The sequence below is a fragment of the Alternaria arbusti genome, assembly GCF_024043155.1.
Source record: "Alternaria arbusti strain BMP 1465 chromosome Unknown scaffold_1, whole genome shotgun sequence".
Classification (NCBI taxonomy): domain Eukaryota; kingdom Fungi; phylum Ascomycota; class Dothideomycetes; order Pleosporales; family Pleosporaceae; genus Alternaria; species Alternaria arbusti.
In genome coordinates this window covers 3,558,519-3,574,105 of record NW_026249941.1, presented here as the reverse complement: position 1 = coordinate 3,574,105, position 15,587 = coordinate 3,558,519, and the positions used below count along the sequence as shown (strand labels likewise).

General features: G+C 54.9%; 2 protein-coding genes across 2 annotated transcripts; both read left to right on the top strand.

The window, feature by feature from the left end:
* Positions 1 to 77: 77 nt before the first annotated feature.
* J4E86_001293 (uncharacterized protein) lies at positions 78 to 1,072 on the top strand (the record flags this gene model as incomplete). The annotated part of the gene is made up of 3 exons (XM_051441863.1): positions 78 to 122; positions 174 to 1,004; positions 1,052 to 1,072. 3 exons carry the CDS (start codon positions 78 to 80, stop codon positions 1,070 to 1,072), a joined length of 897 nt encoding a protein of 298 aa, XP_051308034.1.
* Positions 1,073 to 4,548: 3,476 nt separating this feature from the next.
* J4E86_001292 (uncharacterized protein) lies at positions 4,549 to 7,905 on the top strand (the record flags this gene model as incomplete). Its single annotated transcript, XM_051441862.1, has 1 exon — positions 4,549 to 7,905. The coding sequence occupies one exon, from the start codon at positions 4,549 to 4,551 to the stop codon at positions 7,903 to 7,905; it is 3,357 nt and encodes a 1,118-aa protein (XP_051308033.1).
* Positions 7,906 to 15,587: the final 7,682 nt, after the last annotated feature.

The window sequence follows — 15,587 nt, the reverse complement described above, 5'->3', positions numbered from 1 at the left end:
TCGCAACGAGAGAACGCAGCCTGAGCACACGCCAGGCAACTATCAGCCAACCGCAAAACGCCGTGAGACAACGCCCCATGGAGAATCACACCCAAACGATCGGCTTACTCATAAAGGTAGTAGTGACGGCTCATCACTCACTTGCCCAAGTGACCGCAGATACTAATAGATAGATAGACTTGCGTGACGGAAAACGCAAGGCCTCCGAAGCCGATACGGAACTGCACTTACTCGAAGCGAATAGGAAGAGGCTCTTAACACAGAAAGACTGGGTCGGCATCGACCCATCGAAGCCGGTCAGTCTGCGGTTCCGCTCGAGCAGAGAGAAGAGCAAGATCGGCAAGCGCAGAAGAACGACAAGAGGACGCGGTGCAGCCCCAAGACGAAAGAACAAGGATGAATTCGGGAATGAAGTCCATGACTTTGCAGACGATTCCTTTGCCCAAGTCCATGGAGATAGTGGTCCACGCCAGCGTCTAGATGATGTTCGAATTCGGATTGGCACAGATGCAATGACAAACACTTACTCTACACAATTGGACCAATATGCGCAGTCGCATGCTTCGTCTGAATCCATGCTTTTCGACCAGGAAGGACCGCTTGCACAGCTACGCTCAGCGAAGCCACCTGCCGACCTTGAGCTTCTTGCAGCAACTAGTGCTTTCGAGCAAGCTGATGTTGCTTCCCGTGCGCCATCGACCGGTGAACAACCTCAGCACTATGGCCTTGCTCGGCGCAGTGTAGCTAGTCGTTCTCCAGACGCTTCTGAGCAAAAGAGCTTTACGGGTGACCAGTTTGAGCTGCAGTGTCAACCTGCGACGATGACTTTTCGTGAGAACGAGAGCTCTACGCATGACTTCCGACTCACACACCATGCTTACGGGGAAGAGCGCGCATTTCGTCTCGCCTTCAGCGGCTCCAACTCTACTGCAGGTGCCCGTGGTCGCACTGCGTCGGATGGCAACCAGATCGGTGAGACAAAGCCTTTTGACGATCCAGACTCGGTAGGTGAGTCCAAGACGGGATATGTGCATCAGCACAATATTGATAGGGAACGATCAGTCGGTGTTGACGTTTCTGCTGCCAATACAATCGTCGATGAGGGCCCCTGGAAGACGTATCTCGCAATCTCCGATGGTTCAAGCCACTCCGACAAATCCATTCTATCCAGAAGCAGCGTCCCGCATGATTACCCCGCCAAGAGACATAATAACGAAGCTGCAATGGACTGGTCACAGCATGCCACTCAAGGTCAGGGCAACGAGAGTCGCATTAGCTCGTCCTCCATTTCCGCCTCTTTGCCGTCTTTGAAGAGAGGTGTAAGAAAACCAATATCGGCGCATGCCTCCGACATGGCCCTCATTCGTCGGGACAGACCGGTCAACGCTGTTGTGCAAAGTCTGGACGAAGACGAGAAGAATTGGCAAGCGTTTGTTTTTCAGACCGACGATAACGATCAAGGAATGCATGATCATGCATGCAAGACATCCCCGCTGGTTCCAAAATATTCGGAGAATTCATCCTCAAGGTGTCTGCCAATATCTCGTGCCGTCAGCTCTGTCAGCCCTGCAACGTTCGAGTCTAGACCTCGAATTGCTTCTGGCACGGGCTATGACGCCTTGGAATCCAGAGCTTTAACGCCATCAACATTCCTCAACGACGGTCCATTGGGACTTGGTGAATTTGTTGAGGGAGTGAGCGGGAATAAGCAGGGCGAGAAGATGTCGGGTCGCAAAGTGTTCGACGGGCAATCCCATGCATCTCTGCAGAACCACGCTTCCTCAGACATCATCTCCTCAAGGGTCTTCAGTAGCACAAAAACGTCCCGCAACCTAGATGGACATGCCAGCGCCGTTGCACAGCATCCAACATGGTCGAACAGACGCATATTGTGCGGAAATTCGCAAGGGTCTTCCTCTGGCTGCGATATCCTGACGAGCGATGATGGGGCACTCCACCTCGTCGATCCTAACAAACGTTGACAAGGTACATGCTGGTTGGTCGTCTCAGTGCGGACGCGGGATGCCTGAGGCTGAAATTTGGTGGAAAGTTTCGGCTCTTCCTGTAACATGGATTCGCCATTTCATGCCTATCGATATCGCAACGTAGTACCGTGGTAGGCTAACAATCGGCGTGCGACCTACTGCCATGAGCGAATCAAAATATTTTATGGGGCCTACATGTTCTCATTGGCGCAGAATGTGTACGATGGGCAGTTCATGCCGCAGTCCGGTAGCATGAGCTCAGCTCAGCTCATGGACACAATAAGATTCCGATCGTCCGCGCTGCTCAACATCCGGACAGCATCGGCAGCGCAAACATGGAGCAGCAGAGTGATGCAAAAGCTCAATGCAGAAAGCCATGTGAAGATAGCGATATGAATATGTGGAGGCATCACCCTTCGCACGGGGAATGGGTACAGGGCACAGAATGCATGGTATCTTGGCCAGAGATGCATGTCATCGTTGCAAATGTTTCGAGCAGGCTCAGAGCAGGCGGGGCTACGTGCAGCGCTATTTCGGGTGAGCCCTACGAGTTGTGACAACACAGTGCCGGCCATCCTTACTTAGCAAACGGCAACGACGACAACGGCGAGCCTACCGGATATGTGTCCGAAGGGCTACGAGAGGCCGCTGGTGCCCAAGGGCCGAATGCGGTGACACGACATCAGGGCATGAAAGGAATCAAGGCATGGAAGCGGCAGCTCAGAATACCTACTGCGCATCAAAGAAACGATTGGACAAAGCGCAACGATGGACTGTGATGCATCACACCGCCCCAAGTCACATGGACAGGACGAAAGTGGAAAGCCCGGCACGTTGGCATCGTGTGCGGTTGATGCGGGGGCGTCGTGGTTTGATTGGCAGCAGGGCGCCAGGGGCAGGAATCCTTCCTTCTCGAAGCTGTGGAAAGTTTGTGGAACAATCACGCGACTCGCAGTGGCAGGGCGATGCGGATACGAGCATTGGGCGCACCGCATTGTCGCGCCATTCTTTGTGAGGAGCGGGACGTGCTGGAATTGTGAAGCAGCCGAGTCGGCTGCAGCAAATTGAGGGGCCAGCAGAAGGTTGGAGGGCGTCGACGGCGGATCCCTGACTCTGCGCCGGCCGTCAGAAGCCGGCTATGATGATGGAACCGTTGTGCCGGCTTCGCACTTGGGTTTCACTTGCCCGCGCGCCACGTGTGAGAGATGGGGGATTCCACCGCCACACATGGGGCGTTTGCACCGCGGATGCGACTGGCTGGCGGTTTGTTTCCAGCGACTGTCGGCGGAATGCAGTACACTCATTGCTTCGTGTGACTCGGACTCACCGTCTTGCTGTGCCAGGCCAGTCAGAGCTAGTATACCGCGCGCACACGATGTAGCAAACATGACGACGGCGCATCAAAGTTTTAACAGGCCAGCGCAACATACCGGTGAGTCAAAGTTGATCGACGACACACGAACCGAACAGCATCAGGGCCGCTGAGGTTGCTTCTTCGTGCAGCCATGCCATGCCCTCTCCGGAAGGCACGGCATCGTGACAATGGGCGATGGATCAGACTATGGAGCATGGCTCCCTGTGATGCAACTCGGTGGACAATGAACAAGAACAGAACATGCACTGCCCTGTCATCGCATTGTGCCATGCTGCCGCGCTGGGTGCCTGTGGAATGCCGTGGCCGTGATGCTCAGGCGACGAACGGTGAGGCGCCATGATTGGCGGACCCCATAGTATAACCATGGGCTGCGTCATACAGGACACCGTTGCTCAGTGGGGCCTTAACCAGTGTCGCGGCTCTCGCAGTCGAGCGCTAGGCCAGGAGACAAACAGGGAAGTGCCCTCGGAGCCCGAATTGAGCGGAGGCGGATGGAAGCCCGAATGACTAGGAGTCAAGGGATAATCGTGTGCTTGTAAGATTTAGCTGAAAATTCGGTGAGCGCCTTGTCTGTTCCTGGCCCAGAGACGGCCGCCAAGCGCAGCCGTTGCCCATATACTACTACCTGACTGCCCTACAGCCCACTCCTCTCGCACACTATCCAGCAACTATCCACACTACGCCCAATTGCAGACGCACAAGACCCTCACACCACCGACAATTCCACCACCTCACTCACGATACGCCGCCTCACCACACCCTTCTCCGCATTTCCTGCAGCACCCACTCGCGCGCTGACTGATTTTCGCCCGCCCTGGTCTGCCGACGCGATTCGCTTGCAACCCCCACGACTGCTCCGGAGTACTCAGATCCCAAATTATCCATGCAGAGTGCATGCAACTCAATTCTCCAGTAATCCCAGCTGACCTGCGTCTGCATCTTCGCGCAGCGCGCGCTTCCCAAGCCCGACTCGTCATAGCCCAAACGCATTCCGTCAGTCTCACGATGCGAAGCTGCTCCTAGCCTACGCTTTTCCACCAGGACCCAGCAGGCTGTTGATCCTGTCTGCTTTTATTACCCAGAGGCGCCCGCTCGCCGTTACGCTCCTTCTCCCTCACCACGGCCCGCGCCATGAAGATTTACTAGCCCGCCCCGTCACATCCTCTTGCTTGTTCCACACCACCAACCATGTCGCTGCTGCACGACGCCATCTCGCGACCGCGCATGCCTTCGCCCTCGCCCAGCTTCGGACGCGCCATCACCATTCCCGCCCGCTCCAGTCCCGCGCTGACGGCCTCGTACCTCAATGGCTCTCTCAATGGCTCCCTGCAGTCCACGCCCGAGGGCATGGTGCCCGTATCGTCCTCGCTGCCGGCCATTCCCTCCTACACCCTGCCCGAGTCGCTCCTGCCTCCACCACCCGTCCAGTCGCCGCCCACATCCTCACCCTCAGCCATGGCCGAGGCCCTAGGAAAGGGACCGGGCCTGATCCGCAGAGTGAGCCGCGGCGCGCAGGGCATTCCAGGTCGCTTCCGCCGAGGCAATGCGTCTGCGCAGCGCGACAAGAGCTCCGGCCCCGTCATCATGCGCCGCCGCAGCGACAGCAGGACTGCCGCCGACGCCGACACTGGCATCTCCGACTTCGATGCCTTTGAGGAGGAGGAAGCCGTAGAAGACCCCTTTGAGCCCATCCACGGTCTCGGCATTTCACACCCAACACCCAGCTTCAGCTCGATACCAGACGCCGCCGTCGTCGCCCCCGTACGCAACTCGCGCCTCGAGCAAGGCACCGTTCTGAGAAAGATTACCAAGAAGGAGAAGAAGGAGATCAACCTGCGGCTCGATCTGGAATCAGCCAAGGTGTTCTGGGATTCCTCGCGCCCCTCCAAAGCCTTCTACATCGACGATGTCAAGGAAATCCGCTCAGGTCCGGAAGCTAAGCACTACCGCGAAGAGTGCAACCTATCCGAGAACTGGGCCCCCTACTGGTTTACCATTGTCTACACCGACACAACACGCTCCAAGGGTCGGATACGGACCATGCACTTGATTGCGCCTGACGTTGGCATCTTCAACATGTGGACTCAGACGCTTGAGTCTGTGTCGCGCAACCGCATCGACCTGATGGCCGGCCTCTTGGGCTTTGCCGACAAGAGCGCGAAGCTCGTCTGGCAACGCGCAATGAAGAAGCGTGGCGAGGGCGACGAGACACTTGACTTCCCCAGCACCGTCGAGCTGTGCCGAAGTCTACACATCAACTGCACCGAAGCCACCCTTCGCGCCTACTTCCAGAAAGCCGATACCCTCGACGCTGGAAAACTAAACCAATCGCAATTCTTGTACTTTGTGCGCCGCCTCAAGGAGCGCAAAGACATCAAGGCGATCTACAAGACATACACGTCTGGCTCAAAAATTGAGATGGACAAGTACACTTTCTTCGATTTTTTGCAGCGCGAGCAAGGCGTAGACGTGAACGCCGATCTCGAATACTGGACCAACACCTTTGAGAAGTTTGCACGTGCAACAAGACCCAGAATGGCTGCTACTCCGACCGAAGGCGGAGAGGTCCCATTGCCATTGGCCATGAACTTCCCCGCTTTCCAGACGTACCTGACTTCGGCTGCCAACTCCATCCTCAAGCCAGTCGGCCAGCCACAGGAACTCAACCGACCATTGAACGAGTACTACATCTCCAGCTCACACAACACTTACCTGCTCGGCCGTCAAGTTGCAGGCGAATCAAGCACTGAGGCGTACATTACTGCGCTTCAGAAGGGCTGCCGATGCCTTGAGATCGACTGCTGGGATGGCGCCGACAACATTCCGGTCGTCATGCACGGCCGCACTCTGACCAAGAGCATCCTCTTCCAAGACACCATCAAGGTCATCAACAAGTACGCCTTCACAGAATCACCCTACCCAGTCATCCTCTCGCTTGAGGTGCACTGCTCTCCGGTCCAACAGTCTGCCATGGTCAAGATCATGATGCAGGAGTTTGGTGACAAATTGGTTCTCCAGCCACTAGACTTTGAGTCGCAGTCGCTACCCTCACCAGAAGAGCTGAAGCACCGCATTCTCATCAAGGTCAAGCGTGCTGCTGGCGATGAAATCGACACCAGGGCTCTCATGGGCGAGATCACCTCCCGAAGACAGCGCAGCTTCAGCTCTCCGTGGTCGAGACCCGTGATACTGAACGACAACCTCATCCCGAACTCGCCTCTTCTTTCCAGCCCGCCTTCAATGAGCCCACCAGAGCGAGCAGCATCCTTCTGGGCAACGCCCCGAACTTCAAACAACACGCTACCCACCTCCGCAGCTGTGAGCTCAGCTGAAGACAGCGACAGCCCCAATGCAACCACTGCCGAGACTGCTGAGGTAGTAGATGATCGCCGCAAGCCGAAGAAGGCCAAGACCAGCAACATCACGAAAGAGCTCGGCAATCTTGGTGTCTACACAAGAGGAGTCAAGTTCACCGACTTTGGCAGCATCGACGCAAACACCTTCAACCATGTCTTCTCCATCAACGAGCGCGCTTTCGAGAAGCTCACCAAGCCTGGAGCCCGTGAGAAGCACTTGCTTGAGGAGCATAACATGCGTTGCCTCATGCGTGTCTACCCTCACGCCTTCCGCATCAACTCGTCCAACTTTGATCCCCTCAAGTTCTGGCGTCGCGGCGTCCAGATGGCTGCGCTGAACTGGCAAACTTATGATCTCGGTCAACAGTTGAACGAGGCCATGTTTGCTGGCGGAGAAGACCGCACCGGCTACGTGCTGAAGCCAGCAGCTCTTCGTCTTGAGTCACAGACCCCAGTCATTGGTCACAGGAAGGCACCTAAGAAGGAAGTCAAGTTCACTGTGCAAATCATCTCTGCTCAACAGCTCCCGCGCCCCCGCGGTCTCGGACAGGAAGCCAACATCAACCCCTATGTTGAGTTTGAGATGTACTGTGCCGAAGACATGGGTGCGAATGCCACCGGTATCGGCGGACAGGACGCATCTGCTCGCAATGGTCACTCTGGCATCGGCAACCCCCTGCGCAAGCGAACACGCATCGTAGAGGGCAATGGTTACAACCCCGAGTTCGGCAACGAGATTGATATGACAGTTACGACCAGGTACCCCAGCCTTGTCTTCGTCCGCTGGACTGTCTGGAACTCGCTCGATGCTCGAACCACCAATCACGCCCCTCTTGCTACATTCACGGCCAAGCTCAACAGCATCCAGCAAGGCTACCGTCATCTCCCGCTCTACGACAGCAATGGCGAGCAATACCTGTTCTCCACTCTCTTCTGCAAGATCAAGAAGCAGGACATTGTCGACGCACCCGAGCCTGCCGCCAACGCTTCTTGCGGATCATCCATTGAGCCTGCCAGCCCGCTTCAAGAGCCCACCAACACCAAGGCAAGCCGCAGCTTCGTGAGGCGCTTGATCAGCCGTGCGCCCAGCGAGCGCAGGAAGCGCAAGGAAGAACAGCAACGCGCGGGTAGCGAGTCGCGCGAATCCGACCTAGACTCCATCAGTCGCTCAAGCACATTTGAGCGATAGCGTAGCATGACGCCACTGCTTGCAGCTGACGACGCGCCACGCGTCGATCCAGCTTGTATCATACATTTCATCCATACCGACCTCTACTCTGCTATCCTACGGCGTTCCGGTTCGGCATCTTCCATCGGTGCCTGGCGCCACGACAAGGGCCACGGCAAACAATTCCGACCGATTCTCAATCAAAATACCGCGCCCTGGCGCCACCGCATTGTGTTGGCAGGCCCGCTTCCGACGGCTATCAAAACTCCATCGAACCGCAACTTGGCCTCGGCACTCAAAAGTTATCGTTGATCATGTGTCCTCTTGGACACTGATCGCCTCGTCCCACTCTTCGCTTCTAGCATATACCCGTTTCTATAACCAATACTTTGTTTTCACATCGGTCATCGGCGCAACACTCAACCATGGGGGACCAACAAGGATAGTTTGCCGGCGAGCAAACTTTGACCTTAGTTACTGCATCTTGGCGATATCCCATAGACTTGCTTCTTGAGCTTCATCGCTCGATCATTACCTGTACAAAGCTTCTACTGTTCTCTCTTATTTCCTTTGTTAGCAAACTCTTAACGACGCTACGACAACATCAAAACTGCTCTGCATAGCATTGTTTTCAATTGCCGAGCCTGCGGTGCGGGGTTTTCGCATGGACGGTCGGCTGTTGACTTTTCGGGTTGTTTTCTTTCTTTCGTCTCCTCCTTCCGATAGAGGACGATCAATTTCGCTTCGATGCAGGACATGGTTTGGTGCAATCTTTTTCTCTTCACTTCTATACGTGGGCCGGCCCGGTCTTGCATGCTAGTCTTGCAAGGAAGAGGGGTGGGCATTGGCGCATGTTCACTCTTTGGCTCTTTAGCTTGTTGTGGGTAATGGGCATGGCATTGGCGTGGGATAAGGTTAATCATCAGGAAGATACCACTCAACAAACATTTAGAAATGATACCACACGGCTTCAGCGCCACGATTGCGCAGATTTGGAAGTCAAATTTCCACACAACCCTCCTTCTCGATGCTTCCATGCTCTGACCACCGTGAATGATGACCACAGAAAATATTTTTCCCGTCGCTCAGGAGACTGGCTGGACTGGAACTGGCGGAAAGGGGCGATGGGTTGGGAGCGGGCTGGCCTTGCAGCCCGATCGACGCAGCCGTTCACGATCTTCGTCTCGAGAGCACGAGCTACGCTCCCTCTCAACCACTTCCTCGGAGCCGCACCAAGGCCGCCGCAACGCATGCGCATGGCAGACATGGTAATTTGAACAATGACATTTCCAGCTAACCTCTGCCTGCCACCATGGCCGTGGTTGACGTGGCTAGCTTCCGTCCTAACCTCGTGTTCTCTTCCAAGCTTTAACCATCCGCACGCACACTACAGCTGCGCTTTACTATTGCAGTAGCTTCTTCGCGAAAATGAATGAATGACTTCTGTCTGCCAACACACCCCACACTCGCTCTCCACATGCAGCACTAAACACGTCTTACTCCGCACCCCGGCTTCACTACATCATGACAACACTATGTACCGTAGTATACCGCCCTAGCTAACGTGCGGAGAAAACCACAAGCCTAGCTACCTAATCCGTTGGCGTTGACAAAAAAAAAGCAAATAGAAAAGGAGCAAAAGCCGGTCGTCGATCTGGACCGTGGCGCACGGGTAGGGTTGATGAAAGCAAAAAAAAGTGTAAACCTTGCGCACGCCCGCTTGCCCGTAAACTGTTTCGCTCGCTGGTTCGTAGGTTCCCAGTGACGGCGGACGGAAGTGTGGGTTCAAAGTTCCCCGCAGAGCACGGGAACGCAAAAGCCACTATCCGGTCTTGCGGGTGTTGCGGATGTGGTTTGGGCGCAGAGGCTGGACTGGGCCATGGATTTGAGTGGCAGAGGTAAGGCAGGAAGTGAGGCAAGTGAGGCAAAGTGGTGAGGTAAGGGGAAAGAAGAGATTGGGTTTGGGCAGTGGGCCTTGCGCGAATGGATGGAGATGCGCGATGGTGTTTTACTGTACTGATGATGTGATGATGCCTCCGTACCGAAAGTATGGAAGGAACCGTTCGAGGCTGGCAGCTGCGAGTTGGCGGACACGCGAAAAAGCAAAATCCAAGGGCGGAACCAGGACGGCACGATCCGATCACCGCGGTAACGTTGCACAACCTCCATGGCGTATTCAACCAAGTTCAAGCTCAAGTATACGAAGACGAGTCAAAATTCAATAGTCTTGCTGCCTGCCTGCCTGCGGCTGTGCCTGTGTGACGCGAACTCTGGTCTTTTGCGGCTGTGCGTTCGCTCTCCTCTGCGCATTCGTCCACCTTCCTTCGTTTCGTTCCTTCCCGTTTCTGACCTATGGCCGTGGATTACTACGGAGCAGTGTGCAGCATGCAGATGGGCTTGGATCATGTACCGAGTCATGAGCCATGTGTATATATGTATAGTATGTTACACAGCATGCACGCAATGCGTAGTGTCCGAGCGCAACGCAGCGTTCCTTCGGCGTGAGGTGTTGCTAAGTCTCGCTGCACGTACGCACGCACGCAGGGCACGCATGTCGCGGGTAGGTAGGTAAGGGCACGTGTTGGTTAGGTAAGTAGCTAGGTAGAGTTTTGGTTTCCCGCTGCTGGCGCTCTGCTCGCAACCTCTCGGAGGACAGCTTGGGCTTGAGGCACACATTGGGCATCGGAGATGGTGGATGCGAAAGCATGCAGAACATATGCGAGACATTTACGATGTGGATGTCACTCCCTCAGTACGTGAATGGCTCGCCTGGCAAGAGCTATCACGAATGCGACTGTCGCTTGAGCGAGAAAATCTTGGAAAGGATTGCGGGGCCGAGCTTTCATGTACGTGTTCATGTACGACTGCCCTGCGAGGCGGGTGGATGCGGAGCTGAGAACTGCCATGCGTGATTTATTCGAAAGTCTATTTGCTCGGATGGTGATCCGATGTGTTTTACATGTCACGAGTATGCTGTGTGATGGGTATGTAGCAGCGGGAAAGGCAGGTGGGTGTTGTGCCTTGCGTTTACGATGCTGTATGACCGTGGAGTAGGACCGATTGCACTATCTATTGCGGAGGTTGCAGCATGCACGAGGCTGAGAGTGGATGTTCGCTGCACCGAAAAAAGAAGATTCGAAAAGGTGAGGCATATCGGATTTGTGTCACCGTGATTTCTGATCGGTGAAGATGATGCTCCGATTCTCTCGTAAGCATTAAGCTGAGTTCTGAGTTCGCACGAGCCTCGGGGCGTTTGGTATGGGTACCTCGCTTCTGCGGGGCGTAACTGTTCTATGTAAGGACTCTGCGAATTTGGTAAACTCCGCAATTTGTGAGATAAGCGCGCTCGACTCGGTGGTAGGTGCTGGGTATCCACTCTGTTCCTTGACTGCGAGGCTTGCAGCGTGGTGTTTACCGCACGTGGCGCCGTACTCCGATCAAACGTCAAGCCATTGACTTGAGGCTGGAATGTCCTTCCCGCGGCTTTCGCATTCGCCGATCAACTTGTGCAGGCGCAAGCCGCGGTTACTCAAGATCTCTTCATCAAAGTCTTCACCAAGCAGGGTCCCACTGTGGATATGCGAACCAGGCGCTGAACAACGTGGTACTTCATGTGGGGGCTGCGCATGAACTGATAGCCCGTCAGATGTAAAATCTTCCGGTGGGCTGTTGATTCTGTGAATGAGGCGTCCTGCATGATGAAGGCGCAGGATGTCGTCGCCTGATGGGGTCGATGTAAGATCGTATATGCATGTGGAATTAAACATGAACCTCAATGGTGCCGTCTCTCGCTTCGCATTTTCGGGAATGTCGGATTGAAAGATGAGCGTTGTGCATAAGCTGCTGACTAGCAGGAGGCTTGCAGATGCGTGACATTATCATTGCGATAATGATGAGATGACCTACTTCGGATTATTTTGCAGTACAGGTGTAGGGATGTTCATGTCTCAACGGGCAATGTAGGTCAGAGAAGAGACTGCTTACTAACATATATCCAGGTAGCCGGTATATTTGGCCACCTCTTGAAGCCGCAAGTGCCGCGAGAAGGTGATCAATCAACATAGAGTGATTGATTCTGATGGCCCAAGTGTCGATCGACATTCTGAGTACGAAGCTCATTCGATAATGCTGATGCGGTTATCTATGACACGACTGTTCGAGCCGGCTGCATATGGCGTGGTTTTCAATGCGTCAGGTATCATTGGCGCGGTACAGTCGATCATGTTGCTTCACTCCTGTTCCTTCAGCCCGCCGTAATATCGAATAGTCTGGGGCCTTATCCTTCAGCGAAGCGACGGAGTAAGCTGCGCGTGGACCAAAACGTGTACACGTAGCCTCGCGGCATCATACGGAGAAGTTTCATGCCTCAGCCAAGCCGTAACATGCGCTGTTTACGTATTTTGGGTCGCACGCCATTGTCACTAGATATTGTGAATTTGCGATACACATGGACCGACGTACCTCGCGATGCTCTCTGAGCCCATGCAGCCAAAGTCATGAAGTAGTGGCTTGCAGCTTGGAGGCAACGCCACCCCTGCTAAAACCATATCGCAGGCTGGCTGATACAGTGTGCGCATGCGGCTTGGAGGCAATGCCAGTGGTAGAAACGCATGCAAGTCGTGCCGCAAGACTGCACCCCGCATGAGGTAAAGAAGCGGTGATCGATCATTCGGCCAGTCCCGTGCGGCACGTTGTTGCCTTGTCTCCTGGAACCAACGAGCCTACCCGTGTGGATACTGCGGCTGCCGCCACTTCCAATGAGTGGGTGTGGGGCACTCGGATGCTCTCCGGCGATAGTGCTCGGCGGGTTGGCATCGTACTGCGTCGGCAGTACGCAGCATCGATGTAAAGAGACTGAATATATCGTCATGTATCAGTACATTGACGTTGTACCGTCACACAGACGTGGGGGTGGAAATGCTCGCTTCGTAGGAAAGGTGTCATCAGGGGTGGCCAGAATTCGTGTCGCATTTCCAAGTTGCTGGATACACACTATGATATCTTAGCAAGTAGGGAGTATGCAAGATTAGTTGTACTTCTACTTCGATTTTTTGTAGAATGCGACACGAACTGTAGTCGCACCTCGGGCTTTGTCGGAGTTGGCTAACGTCGTCGATGGTGTTCAATCGCTCTTGTGAATTATTCTGCAAGCCGTGAAGACCTGTCTTTTCGAGTTGTATAGAGTATTCGGGTAACGTGAGCCGAGCACCCTTACTCGGCCATTGTGAAAGCCACACTTGGGGTGACTGGTAAGACCTCTGAGTTGGCGGATGGGGGAAGGCCATGATAGAATCTCGTAACTTACTGCCACATTTGACGTCATACAAGCGAATGAATGCGATAAATGTGAGTGATGTCTTCTGCAGCATGAGAAACCGGTCAAAGCCGTGAACCATTACTACAGACATGGTCGAGCAGCAATCACGGACTCCTCAGCTCGCACTGTATCGAACCTCGCAAGTAAGAAGTCCAAAGATGGCGTGCATGAGGGGCGTATGGTTTCGACACAACCGTACAAAAGACGTTAGCACTAGAATAAAGGGTCCATTAATGCGGCTCTGCTGCAGGTCATTTCACTGACGATCAAAAGCCGTTGTGAAACCTAGCAGAGCGCCACTGCCACAGAGGCGGGTCCTGAACTGACGAGGTATATAGAATGGCGGTATTGGGCGGACAAAGGAGAAAGAAAAGAGACTCGACCGGAGCTATGGTGTTTGATGGCGGAGTGAGGGTCTTGTGAAGGAAAGAGCGATGCCTCAGGTAAGAAACGCGCTAAGCCTTGTGCTCCGACATTCCGACCCCGCTGAATTGCTGCAACCTTGAGACACAATCTTTCGCCGCCACCACCACTTGCGCGCGCAAACACGCCAAGCGCTACCACACAACCTCCCGCTGGAAATGGTGTGAGCAGTCGACCTGTTCATACTCTACCCACAACACCTCCGGCCGCAACTGCCCCCGACCCTCTGATCCCGACCCCACAAATTTCGAATAAAGCAGGAGCCTTGGACGCGAACCTTCATCATGGAGGGTGCCTTTACGCACATGGGCAACCACCTGGTGTCCGACTCGGCTGCCACCATCAACGCCGGTGACGTAGACGAGGGCATTCTCGACGGCGATCTTGCACGCGGTGGTCTTTCGCGTAGGCGACGCGCAGATGACGACGAAGAGTACGATGAAGACGACCTGGAGAGCATGGCCAGCATGCCAGTCGGCGGACGCAACGGCCAGTCTGCTATGCGAGCGGAAGACGCCGAGGTGGAGCTACCAGCACACGCTTGTAGGTAATGATGGTTTGGGAGGGAATGCGAGGCATACTAATGTCCCGACTAGGCGCATACTGTGGTATTCACAACGCTGGCAGCGTTGTTAAGTGTCTCGCCTGCAGCAAGTGGTTCTGCAGCGCCCGTGGCAACTCGTCCTCCTCGCATATCATCAACCATCTTGTCCGCGCCCGTCACAAGGAAGTCCAGCTCCACCCCGCCTCCTCGCTCGGCGACACGACGCTCGAATGCTACAACTGCGGTACCAAGAACGTCTTCCTCCTCGGTTTCATCCCCGCCAAATCAGACACCGTCGTCGTCCTCCTATGTCGCCAGCCATGCGCCTCCATGCCTTCGCAAAAGGACATGAACTGGGACGTGTCGCGTTGGCAGCCGCTCATCGAGGACCGCTCCTTCCTCCCTTGGCTCGTACCTGCCCCGAGCGATCAGGAGCAACTCCGCGCCCGCCACCTCAGCCCCCAGACGATCGCGAAACTCGAAGAGCTATGGAAGGACAACGCGAATGCTACAATTGCCGACCTTGAGAAGGGTGCTGGTCAAGAGGAGGTTATTGCCAAGGTCCTGCTACGCTACGATGACGCCTTCCAATACCAGAACGTCTTTGGTCCCCTAGTCAAGATCGAGGCCGACTATGATCGCAAGCTGAAGGAGTCGCAGTCGCAGGACAACCTTGTCGTTCGCTGGGACATGGCCCTGAACAACAAGCACACGGCCAGCTTCATCCTCCCCAAGCTCGAGCTGGGCGACGTCAAGCTCGCAGTCGGCGACGAGATGCGCTTGCGCTATACAGGAGAACTCCGTCCACACTGGGAAGGCGTTGGATATGTCATCAAGATCCCAAACAACCAGTCCGATGAGGTGACGATTGAGCTGCGCACCAAGGGCGACCACAAGTCCGTCCCTACCGAGTGCACCCACAACTTCAGCGCCGACTACGTCTGGAAGGCCACTTCATTTGACCGCATGCAACATGCCATGAAGACCTTTGCCATCGACGAGATGAGTGTTTCAGGCTACATCTTCCATCGTCTTCTCGGCCACGAGGTTGCTTCTGCGCCCATGAAGATCCAGATTCCTCGCAAGTTCAGCGTTCCAGGTCTTCCTGAATTGAACGCCAGTCAAATCAACGCTGTCAAGAGTGTTCTTCAAAAGCCACTCAGCTTGATCCAAGGTCCTCCTGGTACTGGAAAGACTGTCACCTCAGCCACCATCATCTACCATCTCTGCAAAATCAGCGGTAGCCAGGTCCTGGTTTGCGCACCTTCCAACGTCGCTGTTGACCAGCTGTGCGAACGTATTCATCTTACTGGGCTGAAGACTGTCCGTGTCACCGCTAAGTCTAGGGAGGATGTCGAATCTCCTGTCGGCTTCCTCTCCCTCCACGAGCAAGTCCGCATGAACGACACCAACGTCGAG